This window comes from Pezoporus occidentalis, unplaced genomic scaffold (assembly GCF_034315485.1).
Source record: "Pezoporus occidentalis ecotype Australia unplaced genomic scaffold, CSIRO_AGI_Poc_V1 ctg16, whole genome shotgun sequence".
Classification (NCBI taxonomy): Eukaryota; Metazoa; Chordata; class Aves; order Psittaciformes; family Psittacidae; genus Pezoporus; species Pezoporus occidentalis.
Genome location: NW_026913425.1, coordinates 3,627,245 through 3,643,105, shown reverse-complemented (window position 1 = coordinate 3,643,105; position 15,861 = coordinate 3,627,245). Strand labels below are relative to the sequence as shown.

The 15,861-nt window shown below is 35.8% G+C and overlaps 1 protein-coding gene across 3 annotated transcripts in view; it reads left to right on the top strand.

Annotated features, from left to right (window-relative positions):
- Positions 1–10,619, top strand: part of SCAMP1 (secretory carrier membrane protein 1) — a 39,235-nt gene extending 28,616 nt beyond the window's left edge. For all 3 annotated transcript variants that reach the window (XM_062612354.1, XM_062612355.1, XM_062612353.1), the window contains 4 exons: positions 3,740–3,899; positions 5,589–5,690; positions 7,574–7,691; positions 9,562–10,619. In XM_062612354.1, the coding sequence (XP_062468338.1) occupies positions 3,740–3,899; positions 5,589–5,690; positions 7,574–7,691; positions 9,562–9,726 (545 nt within the window). In that variant the 3' untranslated portion in view covers positions 9,727–10,619. The remainder of the gene's footprint in view (positions 1–3,739; positions 3,900–5,588; positions 5,691–7,573; positions 7,692–9,561) is intronic.
- The last annotated feature ends 5,242 nt before the right edge of the window (positions 10,620–15,861 follow it).

The window sequence follows — 15,861 nt, the reverse complement described above, 5'->3', positions numbered from 1 at the left end:
GCTTTTCCATTCTATCTTTGGTTACCCTTGCTGTTTAAGTGACTTTCAAATAGAATGGTTTTGTGGCTTTTTAGCACCGAGCACTACTTTTTAGATGTTCCTGTGCTGTTAATAGTGTCTCTTGACCTGTATCTAGCACCACATTTTTTTTTCCTCAAAAGCTTGTGTTTTCTAGCTACTTTGCCTGCAGGTTGATAGTGTGTATAAAATGAGCGGTACTGGTTCTTGAAGAGTATTTCTTATTTGAAGTTACAAACTGAAGAGCTGCTTAATCTCATGAAAGCTTTGTGGTATTTGGGTTTGTGACTTTATATAGGTTATGAATGTTTCGATTTTCTATGAGAAAAACTTTAAAAAAGTTTTCAAAGACCAGTGAAGTAAAAATGTGGATTCTGGTAGAAAACCAATACCATAAAGTGCCAACTTTTATGGTATTTTTTTCTGTTTAGGACACTTTCATCTTATCTGTCCTTCTGACTGAGGATACGATCAATAGCACATGTATCAATCTGTGCTGATGTTTGTTCTGCCTGTTCTTGGGAACTTCCAAGGATGGACACTTTCCCTCCAAGCCAGTTCTAGTGTGTTGCTGTCTTTTATTGTTAAAAGCTGTTTCCCAATATATAATTTAATTCTCCTTTCTGTGTTTGATCTTCCCTGTGGTGTCCAGTGTTGTTATGGAGAATGCATGCATCCTCATTAGTCATCTCCTTTTGGCTAAATTAGCATAGTTTACTCAGCGTTTCTTTGTAGGTTATGTTTTCTAGAGGTCTGATTGCTTGGTTGATGTCTTAGAGATTCATTCCCTATTATTATGGATCTTTTAGTGTGTAGCGTCAAGAAATGTGGATATTGTACAGTATTTTAGCTGAAGTCCTGATGTATTGTGTAGAGAAGAAAAACCACCTTCATATTTTGGTAGCAAGTGTTTATGTTATGGGTTGAGCTAAGCCAAATGTTTTCTAATATTTTTTTTTCTTATGGAAAATACATTGTTTGTAGGGTTGGTTTGCACGTTTTTTGCTCACCCTAACTCCAAAAAGAGCACAACAGACAAGGAGCTACATTTGAAGGCATTCTGTGCTCCAAGGTTGCATGTAATCAGACTTCACCAGCTTTGTCCGCAGTTGTTGGTTGCCTTGTGGCTTCAAAACCCTTCATTTTGTAGGCATCGCATTCGCCTTACTGCAGTCCATTACAGAGCGACAGTCCAGCTGATTCCTGGGAAGAAGCGCATTCTTTTGTCATGTGTCATAGTGAGGACTTCAGTTTCCCTGGAATACGATCAGTAAACCATTACTGAAATGAAACTTATTAGCAGAAATCTGTCTTCATAGAATCCCAAATGGGACTGCAAAATAATAATCTCAAGAACGCAGATGCTGAATAGCATCTACATACGTAAAGACCATATATGGTCTTTATCTACAACTCATTTGCAAGCATTAATGTTTGATAAAGTGTAGTTAATTAAGACAGGGGATGTATATCTAAGTAGAATTGTTCTGTACAAGGAAGTTTAATAAAAGTGGAGTTGAGTCTCGGTATGTATTAAAATAATGTAATTTGCCATTGTTGACTCTTACTCTGGCACGATGAATGCCCTTTTCTCATTTTCAACCTGAGCTGCTTCAAAGCTAAACATGGAGAAGGATTTCTTAGGTCACTTCAGACTAAGTACTGTGTTGGTGTAGCTGTGAAGTTTTTGTCATATAGATACCACATGTTGCAGACTTCTGCCAAAGCCTTAGGTCATTTCACCCCCCAGGTGGTCATTGTCTTAAAATAACCTGTGTCATAGTTTAATGATACAGGTAGGTGGAAGGTACTTAAAACCATTATCCTGAACATAAAAACACCTGTCCATACCACAGCAGAGCTTTTCTAGGTCACTTAGTGAAGGTGCTGGCTCAAAGAACAAAGGCATTTCTGTACTTAGCAGCAGGCAGAGAGAAGGCCAAGTGGAGCGCAGAGAGACTTGTCAGTGAAGTCCCATGTCTTCATATGCAGCTTGCTAATACTTGTTTTTTTATAGCTGAGATTCTCTGTGACAGAAGTGAAGTAGACCCCTATGTTGCTGGCTTTATTGTGCTAAGAGGTATCAATGGCAGGTGTGACATTTCAACCCTCTTCTGCATTGATGGTTGTTTTTTTTAAGCTTCTCCTGTTACCACAATTGCAATTACAAAAAAAACCCAATAATTTAGGAAAGTTCAAACTCTACCAGAGTGTGGATGTTTCTGGTAATCTCAGGGGGTCTCCCTGTTTTCCAGTATTGACTAGAAAATGAAAAAATACCCCTTAGGAAGCTTTCTCATATTTATCAAAGGAAGGCAGGAATTGGATTTGTATCCTTTGTTGTGCTTTACGGGGCATACACACAGGTTCTGAAATGAGTGGTTTTGCTGACCTTGTGTAATAGTGCTAAGATATGTAGATGCATTAAATGCCTTTTACTTAAAAGTACAGTTTTATGTTTCTGGTGATTCTTAGAGGAAAATAAGATTTGAGTTTCATCAGCCTTTCATGCAACGATGTGGGCATTTTACTTTTGAGTTTTTCTGTTTAAGTTGATTTAGGGCTTATTTAAGTGCTAGTTAAGAGGGCAGCAAAAGAGTTTGAGGAGTCTTTCATTCAGAATCTTTATCATCTTCTAGTTTTTCTGTTAACCTTACCTTCTAGTAGAATAAGATGTTTCCCTGAACATAAATAAAAAAATTGTTGCTGCAAGGAGCAGCTTTTGCACTTTGTTATACATACTCATACTTTGTCGTGGTCCACAAAGACAGAAAATGTCCTCTGAGGTGCCAGAATCACTGCTGAACCGCTGGTTATTGCTGAACAAATTTATGTTAATTTTTTAAGTCTGGCAGAGCTAACTTCTGTGCCAGATAGCATGAAGGTAGTAGGTGTAATGTTTCTTAATACTACTGTATCTTTCTCTGATCTAAGAACTAAATATATTTGAAGTAAACTGTGAAGTTGTAATGCCAATGCTTTTTTTTTTTTTTTTTTTTTTAGAAATTCAGTAGTTAACTTGTAACAAAGTCTGCCAATGAGAAGATGTTAGTATTGAGCTAAGAATGGAGCACCAAAATGGCAGATATTTAAGACATCTGACAATACTCATATTAATAAACATTTGAATATGCAATATGTATGAAAGCATCTATGACAGCATCTTGCAGATTTTTTTTTAACTGAGAAACACTTTTACTGGGTGGGGTTTTATTTTTGCTTTATTACATGGAAGACAAAAGCTTTGCATTTAAAGATTTTTGGGTTTTAATTTTTATTTTCAAATTAGAATGCATGCAGTGGTAAATACATGATGCATTTTATACAATTTATAAGCTTTCTCTCAAAAATATTCAGTAGTCTGTTAAATATCTGTATCCTGTTATTGCTGTAGAAAAAGTATCAGTTGCTGCAGCCGTGTTAATTTTGAGTCTGAAAACGTTTTATTTTTATGACATGATTTCTTCCTTCACCATATACCTCTTAATACTTGAATTTTCATGTTCAGTACTTTCACTTGTGAATACAGGGTTTACCTGAAAGTTACAAAACTATATAAAAGTCAGCTTATTGATGGGGGTATTGAGAGGGGATAGATTTATTGTTTAAATCTGATGATGATTTGTTTAAAAAAGCTCAGTTTAGGTATTGCTTTAACAGTTGCAAAAGTTTATTGTATAACCATAACTAAATTAAGATTAATTTGCTTTTGCTTCTACAGTCCATACAGTGACACTGTTTCTTAATATCTTTGGATGTTTGGCCTGGTTTTATGTTGATTCTACGCGAGGAGTTGATTTTGGATTGAGTATTCTCTGGTTCTTGCTTTTTACCCCTTGTTCTTTTGTCTGCTGGTACAGACCGCTTTATGGAGCTTTCAGGTAACAACTTTAGCTTGACTTAGAGCACTTAAAAACTTGTCAACATGCATTAGTATTCCAGAATTTGTTTGATGATCATTATGATAATACTTTAATATGCTTTCATTAGAAGCAAGTAATGTGTTTGCCATTAATTCAGTTGTTCTATTTGAAACATACATGGCGATAGTTAAGAATATAAGGGAATATCTGTTAAAGTATTTATAGCTTCTACCATTGACAAAATATTTGTAGGAAATATTTAACTTTGTATTGGGGTGATAACATTTTTAAGGAAAATTCTCATTAAATCTCTTACCACTTCACACCAAGAATTTGAGTAGGTTAATAGTTAAGAGGGTCGTTAATTTTTGACTTCCTGAGCAAATTTCATAAAACTTTACGCTTAAAAATCTCCCATTAAGTGACCTACAGTGTCTAACTGAAGAGGACTGAGATTCCTAAGAACGAGTAGAGCAGGTATAATCATACTACTAATACTAATTTTTTCTAGCTTTTAGCAGTCTTTACAGGCTTCACAAGCGTGAGGTTTTGTAGCTTTATGTTTAAGAAAAGAATGGTGGGTTTGCATGCAAAATTAAACTTTTCTTTTTTCCTTTTTTTTTCTTTGTTGAATATAAGCATGTAGAGATTCCAAATCCTATACTCTTTCTTTTGGATTTCTTTTTTCTTCCCACATCGACCTGATTCAGGATATCCTCAGTTAAAATGCACTTATTCTTGTAAAGAAAGATTGATGGCCAGAAACTGAAGTTAAGTGTGACCTTTAGACTAAATGAGATGTTTCTTTTTGCTAACCCAGGAGGTACCCATACGTCTTTGAGGAGTCATATAGTTTAACTTGCATTTGCTCTCTAGTAAATACATAGCTTTTCTTAGTGAATATTCATTGTTGGGAAAAGGAAAACAGTAACTTGCATATTCGACTTCAGTCAGTTGCTCAGATGAAAATTGAAATAGTTATGAACTGGTTGAATAAATAGAAATTAACAGGAAGAGCTGTTAATGGCAAAACTTGATTCTGTGACTTAACTGAGTGATTTCTTAGAATTCTAGTAGCAAGCATATCATTAGTTTTGATAGTAATAAGTTGAAGTCTTGACATTTTGCCTGTACACACACGTCCATGTACACGTATGTTTACTTCCAGTTTTTGTCAGGCTGGACTTCTGATAATTCTAACAGCAAACCTATTTTGTATATTTTGCTTTTAAGCAGCAGCTGTGTCAGTATTCTGGTCTGCACTATGTTGCAGTAATTCCATATTCCATATTAGATTTAATTTCCTTTTACAAGAAAAATATTTTCTTCTCATCCTGCCAGCACTGTGAACTTCGGTTCAGAAGTGACGAATTCTGTTCTTCATGCACTGTAGCAAAATGTCTATAGCTAGTACAAGAGGCTCTCCTGTGTGCTGGACAGAACACTAAGTAAGGAGTAGTATCTTGCTGCTATTCTCATCTCTGTTAGAGGTGCAGATGGCAAAATTACTATCTTAAAGGAGTATGTCTTGTAAATAAACACTCTGCAAAACCACAGAATTACTCGTACTTCAAGCCACTGCCAATAAATGAAAGCACTTTTCCTGTAGTTAATACAGAAGAAAATTTTAGAGTTGTACAACAGTATTTGCAAAAGGTCGTTAATTTACTGGCTGGTTTAATCTTTCCCCCCCCCCTCCTCTTTCAGGAGTGACAGTTCATTCAGGTTCTTTGTGTTCTTCTTTGTATATATCTGTCAGTTTGCTGTACATGTACTTCAAGCTGCAGGATTTCAAAGATGGGGAAACTGGTGAGTATTCTGTTGAATTGTTGTACTGCCTATAAGACAAACAAATCTGATACAGCAACTGCAACAGAGTCTCTGTGGGTTGGGTGGGGTTTTTTTTTTTTGTTTGTTTGTTTTTAAATCTTGTGCTTACTGGACTTGCTACATTTAGCACTCACAAAAGGCATTTTTGGAGTTTTCTTAACTAGGAAAAGTGGATGAAATGTATTCTAAGTAAGTGAGGTACTTCTGTTATTAGGCTGGTCAAAATTTTATCCTTCAATGTAATACATTTATGTATTTCTTCCCCTATTTTGGTGGTGTGTGGAGATACTACTACTCTGTATTAAAGATAAAAACATAAGCAAAACTTAGAAAATTAAAATAATTTGGTCAGTATACTGTTCGCATAGCATTATTTTGTATCTTTAAATATTTCTAGTTATATTAATATACTTACTATTTACTAAGGAAATTTGTTGCTAAAATTTGAAGAATGAGACAACAGCGTACCTGGGTGAATGCAGTGGTGTATCTTTGATAGTTATTGAAAAGCTTATTTGTTTGAGTCAGCTCCTTATTCTGAAATAGTTGATTTTTCTTCTTGGTGCTTGTAAGTGTATAAGCTTTAACATGAAGACCTTATATGTATTACCTATCTATATCTATATATCTTCTGTATGAGTCTTCAAGGTCTGCTATTCAGATCTTATGAGGAAAAGCTGTTGGGAATTGGTCACAGTCCTTGGGGGGGGGACACACACACAATGAAACAACATTTGAATTAACTAAAAGCATAGTTGTAGTAGCCAGCTGGTAGCATGGAAAGCTATGACTGGCAGTAGTGTCACAGGGTAATACTTCTCTGCTAACCTCCAAACATACGTAAGGCAGAAAAATAGTATTGCTTTAGAACTGTACTGTAAGGAAAGATACTGATTTATTGGTTTTGCTCTCAAATCCGCTATTTTTTATGGATGCATTGATTGACATTAACAAAACAAGAAAGCATTTTAGAGGACCAGCTCTCCATGTATTTGGAGTGTGTTTTTAAGGATACTTGGGGAAGGGGAATGGAAAGTAGCTATATCATCAAAAAATGCTAGCTGCAGTTCGGAGTTTTGTGGTAGAGACCAGTTGGACATAGGGGATATCAAAGCAGTTTCAAACAGGTAAAGGGAAGTTTTAAGGTTATTTGAGTTTACAGAAATTCGTCTTTTTTATTTCTTTTTGTTTGTATGTGTGTGTAAGAATCTTTTCCATATTAATGTTTTATTTTTCTCAAGACAGCTTGCTTGTTGGGGTTTCAAGTTTGATACTGTATTTTTTTTTTGTTGGGGTTTCAATTTTGAAGAATGGGGAAATGTTTGAAGTAGATACTGATAGAGGAATCCTTTCTATTAGTTAAGCCACTGCTATCTACTTCAGAAAATGATCATATTAACCTCAATTGAGAGAGCATCGCTGTGTGGCTACAATTAAATGAGTCTTCCCACATAGAAGCTCTGTGTGGCATGTTTTTGTTTTATGTTAAAGAACTTAGAAGCTATCTTTTTAGGGACATTTTCACTTCCACAAAATCTTGTAGTCTTAAATCAGTGGAATGATGGTATGACAAAAAATCACTAAAATGTTGATGAACGGCTCTTAGTTTCTTTGTAATTCTGCTCAAGGATAATCATGTTTACTATAATTTTTCATGTAGTTGGGAAAAATGGAAACTAAGCCTTAAAAGCATATTACAGAACTGAAATACGGTTATGTAAAATCCCCATGACTTTTACTTCACAAATATTCAAAGTTGATCAGAACCAGGAGGTTATAAAGCTTCCCTTGATGTGGACACCTGTGGCTGAGTGGTTCATGCGCTGTACTAGTAAAGTTTGTCCTTTCTTTTTTTTCTTCAGTGGGTGGATTTCATCTCTTACTGGTCTGAATAAGAGTATTCCTGTTGGCATTATGATGATAATCATAGCTGCACTTTTCACAGCATCTGCTGTTATCTCATTAGTTATGTTTAAAAAGGTAAGTTACGTATTATTCCCCTCTTCTGTTTCCTGTGTTTGATCTGGATTTTGTTTTCCTGCAAATCCTGAGATTCTCTGTCACAAAGTAATGGGGGTGAAATTGTATTCTTGGGGTGTGCCTTACCTATTAACAGCTGCATTTTTTTGCTTATGTTGTGGAGTTATGAAATACTGTTTGTATAATACAGTACGAAGTATTTTCTGCAAACTAAAATGGGGAAGGGTAGCTCTAAGTAAGAGAAACTCCGAGTTCTGAACCTCCCTTTCTGTGGGAGGCAGGCCTACAATGAAGGGGTAGATGAATGCGCTGCATGCTCCAGTTGTACCTGTAGAGGTCAAGTTGTGATTTCCGAATCTGTGCTAATTCATAAGGCTGAGTGAAGTATGACTCCAGTGATTGCTAAATTTCATCTCTGGCCAAATTAATTCCCATTAAAATCAATAGAAGAGGGAGATGACTGGTACCTCAGAAAATTACTTTTATTTCTCAGCTTTTATTATTTTAAAATTTGTTGCTAGTTAATGATTGCATAGAATGAAAGCTCAGAGATGCTTTTTTCCCTTGGTTGCTTTTTGAGAATTTGCATTCAGAAGTCTTAAGTTTAGATACTAAAGTTCTAGCAAGCTTTTTATGTTGTTTATGTAAAATGTAACAGAATTCTGGTGATGATTTTCTGGCAATTCTAATTATTCAAGCTCTGTAACAGTTACACGTAAAGATTTTCACATAGCCAAACTCTTTGGCCTATATACAGCAAGCTGGAAATGTTAAGCATCGCTTGGAGATGTCCCTTCATACTTATTTTCTGCATAAATACTCAAGTTCAGCAGAAAGAAACAAGTGAGAAAAACATATGGTGGAGCTTTTTTTTTTCTACTGCTTCCTACCATATGCACGTGGATTCTTCTAAAAAAACCTGGTATATAGCATGGTGTGTATATATATATATAAAAAACCTGGTATATAGCTTCTGGTATATAGCATCCTGGTATAGCTTCATGGATGAGAAACAGTTGTATTTATAACAAAGATAAAAGTTACAACTTTCATTTTCCTGCCACAGTTGAATGAAAATGTCTTTGCAGTCTTGTTTGACAACTTTATTGTGACTTGATTGAATATGAGTCAGAAATAGCATTTTAATTTTAATACTCAAGTAATTGGACATCACTCAGTATTTGTTATTTTTTGTTGTACGAAAGGTTATATGCCATATTGTTGAGAGTGTAAGTCATTGTTTAATACCTCTGCAGAGCTATTGGTCATCACATAGCTTAGCAGATACATGTCTGCATTATTAGGATATTCTGTACAGTTTGATATTCAGTCATAGCTTAGCTTGTTCTTGTCACTGTATCAGTCAGAGAAATTAAGATTTTTTAAAAAAAATACCAAAGTGTTATCGACATCATGATTCAAAACTACTCTTTTGGTTTTGATTCCTCCTGTTTTTTTAATGTGCACACTTACTCTTTTAATGAGTACAAGTTGTATACAAATTGAGACAGAATCCAGTTTTGCCAGCTGTGAGCCCTGTGTTACACAAAGGATGCAGCCTGTTTGTGTATTTAAGTATGTTATTTCAGACAGGAGATACCACACACATTTTAGTAAATACCTATGAGACCACTCTGAACTTGCAAAAAGTTACAGGTATTCCTGCAGCCAAACTGTGCATGCAGTGGGGCAGTTTGTTGTAGGATTTGTGAGGAAAAGGTCAGTTTACTCATTTCCAGATCCTCTGAAATGCTTGAGCAAACCACTTTTCCCGAACACATGGGTCTGCCTTGTGTTTAAGAATTTGCTATCAGTCTACCAGGAAGTGGAAGGCTGGGCACTGATTTTTCACTGCATTTCTACTCCCTAGGTGCACGGTCTCTACCGCACAACCGGTGCCAGTTTTGAGAAAGCACAGCAAGAGTTTGCCACAGGGGTGATGTCCAACAAAACTGTACAGAGTGCTGCAGCCAATGCCGCATCGACAGCAGCAACCAGTGCAGCTCAGAATGCGTTCAAGGGTAACCGGATGTAGGGAAACAGAAGAAGTCATCACAGTTCTGTTTGATTGTACTTTATTTTCCAGTCACTTACTATATTCCCTAAAAGCCTAGGTCAAAATTCACACAGCATGTTTGCCTCTTTTGCAGCTGTGCATGGATAAAATGGGAAATGTTTGGTTTATCTTGCTCTAAATTTATTTATTTGAAAAAGATAACCATTCTTTGCCCTTCTTGAAGGTTTTATATTCTAGAATATAAAGCCTTCCATATTTTCTGGAGGATAAATGATTTCAACAATTGGCCTGAAAATGAATAACTATCAAATAACTATTAAGAATTTGGAAGTTTTTTTTTAATGGTTCACTCTAGTATTTTTTTTTCTTTTTTTTTTTACCTTCAGGAAAGCACTTTGGATCAATTATTTTACTTTGTCAGAACTGTTTTTTCTATTTCTACTGTTAAGAAGTGAGGTAGACTGAAAGATATAGGAAGTGATGTTTGCCTACTGGTTTTGCAGTTTCAGCAGCTGCTGGAGGACAAATAAAAGTAGGATAGATACTACAAATTCTTGGGGATCTTTTAGGATAAGTCTTTTGATATAAACCTGTAAGTTTGCATGAATACTGTTGAGTTTTATCTGATCTTGTTTAAATAGTGTTTTGGTCCAGAATTTATCTGCACCTCTTTACAATTATAGCGTTTGTTTGTATCTATTTTCATGGAGTATTCTCTACCTGTGAGAAATGACTGTGGTGCAGAAACATTCTCTGTAATAGAATGTGTAATGCAGTGTACAGTTTAAGGAAGTTAACGGATAGTTTCAATCACAGAGCTAAATGATTATATATTTGCTATCTTTAATTTCAATATTCATGTCTTGGGGTAATAATTTTGCTGGGAAATAAACAAGCATTGACTTTTAGAACACTAGTTTCTTACCCCCTTTTCGCTCTTCTACATGCAGTTGTAATTTTATTGGATTGGGGATTTTTTTGGTTTATTTTGTTTTTGTTAAAGTGTGTTTCTGTTTAACAGTGGTACTAAATCTCTAGCCCAGCCATTCTTATTTACTGCTTGTCCAAAAACTTAACTATACAGTATTTAATATTCTAAAAGGAATTGTGTCTAAACCCAAGCTTTTTAAGCAATGGCATTTAACAGATACTTGAATCATTTTAACATTATCTCAGCCATCTCTGTGATGTGATTTAAGCTGGGAGAAGGAAAGTTTTAAAATATTTTCTGTTGGAAAAGTGAAAACACTCATCTTCAACAAAGTTAAATTTTAAACTTTAATTTTTTCTTTTTTAGTTTTAAAGTTAAAATTTAACTCACTGAACTGGAGGCCTACGAGGTTAAATTGGTGCTGTGGAACTGAACAATCCATGATGGTACATGCCATGTCTTATTCTGGAATATAACCAGGTCTTAGTATAATGTCATGTTTCTCTCATTTGAACATTATTTATTGTACTCATTGCTTCATGAGTCTTATGCACAAGATTTGGGCTGTTTTTCCAAACTTTGTTTTAGAAAATGGAAACAGGAAGGACCACATCCCACAACTTGTGCATCCACTGTGGCTGAAATGAATTCAGCTGTGAAGGCAAATCACCTTTAGTAAGATGGCATAAAATCCTGAGGCCTTGCCAGAATGTGGACTGACATACACAGATTCTTTTTCACTGCACTGTATTCAAAATAACAGAAGAGCATTACAAAAATAAAAAACCTAGCTTAATCCCTGGATCAGTATTGTATTGTGAGCATGAAGTCCCTATTAGTTTCCTTTCTTCTAATTTCTTTAAATCCAACTTTAATTTGAATGAATATCGTAGTTTCACCATGCTGAAATTCATATTAATAAATATACTTGCTTCTAAATGTTCTCTGCATCATGAAGTTAAAAGTAATTTAAATATTCTGTGTAATAGGGGCTCTAAAATTTCATATCACTGGACATGCTAGCACTGAACTTCAATATATGTGGAATGTTATTAAAAGCTTTCCAGATAAAAGTCACCATTTTCCATTGAGATCAGGCATTATCTTTCTAGCAGCTGTATATCAAGATTGTTCATTTTCATAGTCTTTTAAATTTAACTTGAACCTTGTGTCTCAGAACCTCTGCTATGGATTACTTCAAAATCTAAATTTAAGCAATTCTCTTTATATCTCTTGGATGGTAATTCCAGGGACATAATTTTTGCAATTTAACTTAGTTGAAGATCACATAGTAACATACATTATGAAAATATATTCTGGAAAAAAAAACCCACCACCCCACATTAGGAATAAAAATTAAATTTGGCAGGTAGACTTCTCCCCAAATGTTTAAAGGCTCTTTGAGAAAACTTATTTAATGTTCTATGTGTATGGAGTGTTGGTTCGTAGTGTCATGGGTTGAATGTACGGATTTAAATGTCCTAAGTGAAATTTAAGGTTCAGTTACACATGAATTGTTTAAACCAGAAATCTCTGACACTTTGCAGCCTGAAAGGGAAGAAATTTGAGTTTACCCTTGACAACAGAAGGCTGAGACTTCTTAAAATATTTTGTACCTAATGAAACTAGATTTTACAGTCTCTTATTATCAGAGTATGGCACCCACATAAGTTGTAATTTTGTAATATTGTGGCAAATTTGAGTACAAAGTATTAAGTTTAAACACTGGAATGTCAGTAGTCATTGATCTGTAATTTAGGAGTTGGTTTTATTTATCTGAGGGCTGTTTGTATATTTTGTAAATTACTAACAACGCTCTGCCATCCTGGTGAATGTTGTGGTTCTGTACAAATGCACCACTTCTGTCCCTCTGTTGCATGTCTGAGTAGCTCAGAAGTTTTGTATATTTATTGTATTAAAACGGTGTCACAGAATAAAAAAGGAGTTTTTTCCTGGGTGTTTGCTATGTATAGTTTTGACCAATGTAGGGAGTTTTCTTCTAATGGTCAGGGTAACGTGCAGGGTGGATGATCTGTGTGAAAGTCTCATTTGGTTTTATAATCCGGTATATAAATGGTGTTAATTCTGCTAAAATGGGAAAGCAAAATGTCCATGATCAAAATAATACATTAGGGTATTGAGAACCAGTGTACTCAACTGTTAAGATGGAAATTCTTGAACAGTTGCAGCCACTTTCTTCTGCTGTAAACTCACAAGGACTAAAATGTAAACATGTTCTGTCATTACTGAATTAAATTCTACAGGTGTAAAGTGAGTAAAACCCTATTGAGAGCTGCTGAAAACAGCACTGCTTTGGTACTGTTTATTTTCCCAATGTCTGCCTATGAATTGACATACCTGCATCACTGCTGTGTCTTGCTTTTTCTTTTTTTCTGAGGCACCGTCACAGTGATTTCGACTGTAACGCGTGCCTCAAGTACTGAATTTATTACTGGGTTTTCTTTGAAGGGCAAACGGACTTTAGCTAGTCCACTGTGGCATAGCTATATTTGGAAATGCACAATACAAAGAACAGTGCTTTGAGATACAGGAGGTAGCAGACGTGTGGTTTTGAAGACGCTTGTACATACACAAATCAGTAGTGAAATTCTTCGTCAGACTGGTCTGTTTCTTTGTAAATTACATATGTAGGACAGCAGTGGCAGCAGCCTAAAGGAACAGGTTTTGTATGTTCTTGGTAAGCACGATTGTGGAGCATGATCCAGTCATGTTTTATGGTTAGAAATACACAATTTTAGAGCTGTCATGGAGAGGGATAATCTGTCTGGTTTGCTGAGGCTAGTTTTCCTCAAGAATTTGCAAGCACCAAGTTGGGAAGGTATGCATACCTAAAGAAACTAGCACAGGGAAGAGAGCTATGGTTAATACCACTCAGAGATACTTCTGGAAAGGCATTTTTCTCAAGGAAAAAGGCCCACACCTGGAGCATTCTGGTTACGAATCAGCAGTAAGGCACAGTGAATCAGACAATGAAAACAAACGTGTTAGTTTTCACTCAGTTACATTAATGTGTAAGAATTAGTTTGTAGACTTTTTTCCTACGAATTAATTTTATGTCCACAAGTAGCTTTTGCGCTCATCAGCAGAAAAATCAGGAAGGTGCCAATTTCTCACCTCAGGAGTAGCATTTTAGTTTCACTTTATGATAGGATAAAGCTATGTCACACTCCACTGAGGGGGAAAACAGTACTGATGGGAAGTACGACTTGTGGATCACTCTGCTATATATTTGTTCTAGAAGAAAATAAATTAATTGTCCAGCTGTTTAATGGCGGCATATACAGCGTGTTTAAAATATGCTTTTTGCTGGATGGATAGTGATTACAGTGAACAATAGTGCTCACACTTGGTGCTGCAAAGTGATTATGTAATGTGTATGTGTGTATAGACATACCTATGTAAGTCTGTACAGTCCTGCTTCAGTGAGTGTTCCTATGCATTGCTGTTCCATTACTCAGAGGTGAAGGAGAACTCTTCAGCACAAGGGAGCTGCTGTACAAAGCATTGAAAAGACCAGGTTTTACTTCTTTGTGCCCGCGATTTGGGAAGGGAAGCTTTTCAGCTAGTGGGATGGGAAATTTCAGAGACTGATTTTTGTTAAATGAAGGTGGGGCTTACATTAGTAATTGGCAGCATGTTTGGAACAGGGCTAATGTATGCTGGGTAACAACCTGCTACATGTGACCAATGTGGTGATGCATTGGATTGCTAATGTAGTAGTGCGCTGGGTGGCACCTGTCCTCTTAACTTCTTCTAGGCTGCAAGTTTCTAGATGTTCTGAGTTTTAACCAAGAGCTAATTCTTGGAAGTTTAGAAACTGTTAGAAGTGGGAATAAACTATATATAAATTTAATAGAAAGGGACTGTAGCAACTGTGACACAAAAGTGACATACTAACTTCTATGAGATGCTGAAAGCTTTATGTGACCTCCCTGGAGTGTTTGTCAAGTCACAGGTGAAAGGCAAGAAACAATGTGGCAAACAGCATTTAAAATGTCTGTGTAATTAAGCAGTATTTGGTTTAAAACCTTTGCTACCCTGTTTCATGAGACAGGAACTGCAGTGCTTTAGTTGCAAAATGAAGAACATTGGTCAGGCATACAATCCATTAGAAAGTCTCTTTAATGTATTGTATTACACATAGCTACAATTTCAGATCACTTACTTTTGATCAGTAAGTGGTAATAACTGTTCAAATCAGATGGAAATCTGAACTACTTAACAATATCAGTGGGCTGGGATCTTACATACTATTAATGCTACAATTAAACTACCTTGCTGTGGTTCAGTTTGCCCAGTATGTTTGAATTAAGGTAGTCAGACTCCTGTTAAAGATTGAAAACTCGCATTTTAATTGAAATTTAGATTAAAAGTAACACATCAGGTACATCACTCATGCTAAAAAATGTACATAGTGGTGACTCAAGAACAGTTAAATAGTACCACAAATAAACCATGCTCAAAATCTACTCCAGGTGGACTATGGTGGACTGCTGCAGCCGCTGTTCGTACAGAGCGGCTGTGCTGTAACATGTTGCTGCCATGCTCTGCTGCTGTTGGGCTCTGTCCTTTCCTTGAGGTGGGCACGAATGCCCGCTGCTTTTGAGAAAGACTTGAGCTCCTCTTTGTTTACCACTAGGACATGAGATACTCTGGGGTGGGATAACAGTGTAAAAAGCAAATGATTTGGCTGGAAAAAAAAATCAGACTCCAGAGAACTTTATTGAGTAAAATAGATACAGAGGTGATACAGGCAGCCCAGGAATAGCTCAGTAGCAATGTTTTCTGCAGTGCCATTTTACAATTAAAGCACATTAAGAAACCTTGCTGAGCCTTTTCAATGCCAGGGATGGACACAGTTCACATTTGAACTGTCTGTAGTATATAGGTCTGAGCATTTTAAATGAATCTAGAAGACAGTTTTGATAAATCTTTAACCTGGTCTTACTACTGTTATATTAATCATCAGGATTAGTGATTCTATTGCATTATGCCATGCTTTAGTTTGTCCACACCACCAAAACCTCAGCCGCTTCTTCCATGGGAACTCCCTTTCAAATATGTTGTTTAAAAGCAAAAACTAAGGAAAAAACCCAAATTCGAAACACGACAAAATCCATTCCTGGTATTGCACATCTCATCTCACACGTTTGTGTATATATATATATATATATATATATATATATATATATATCTTTAAA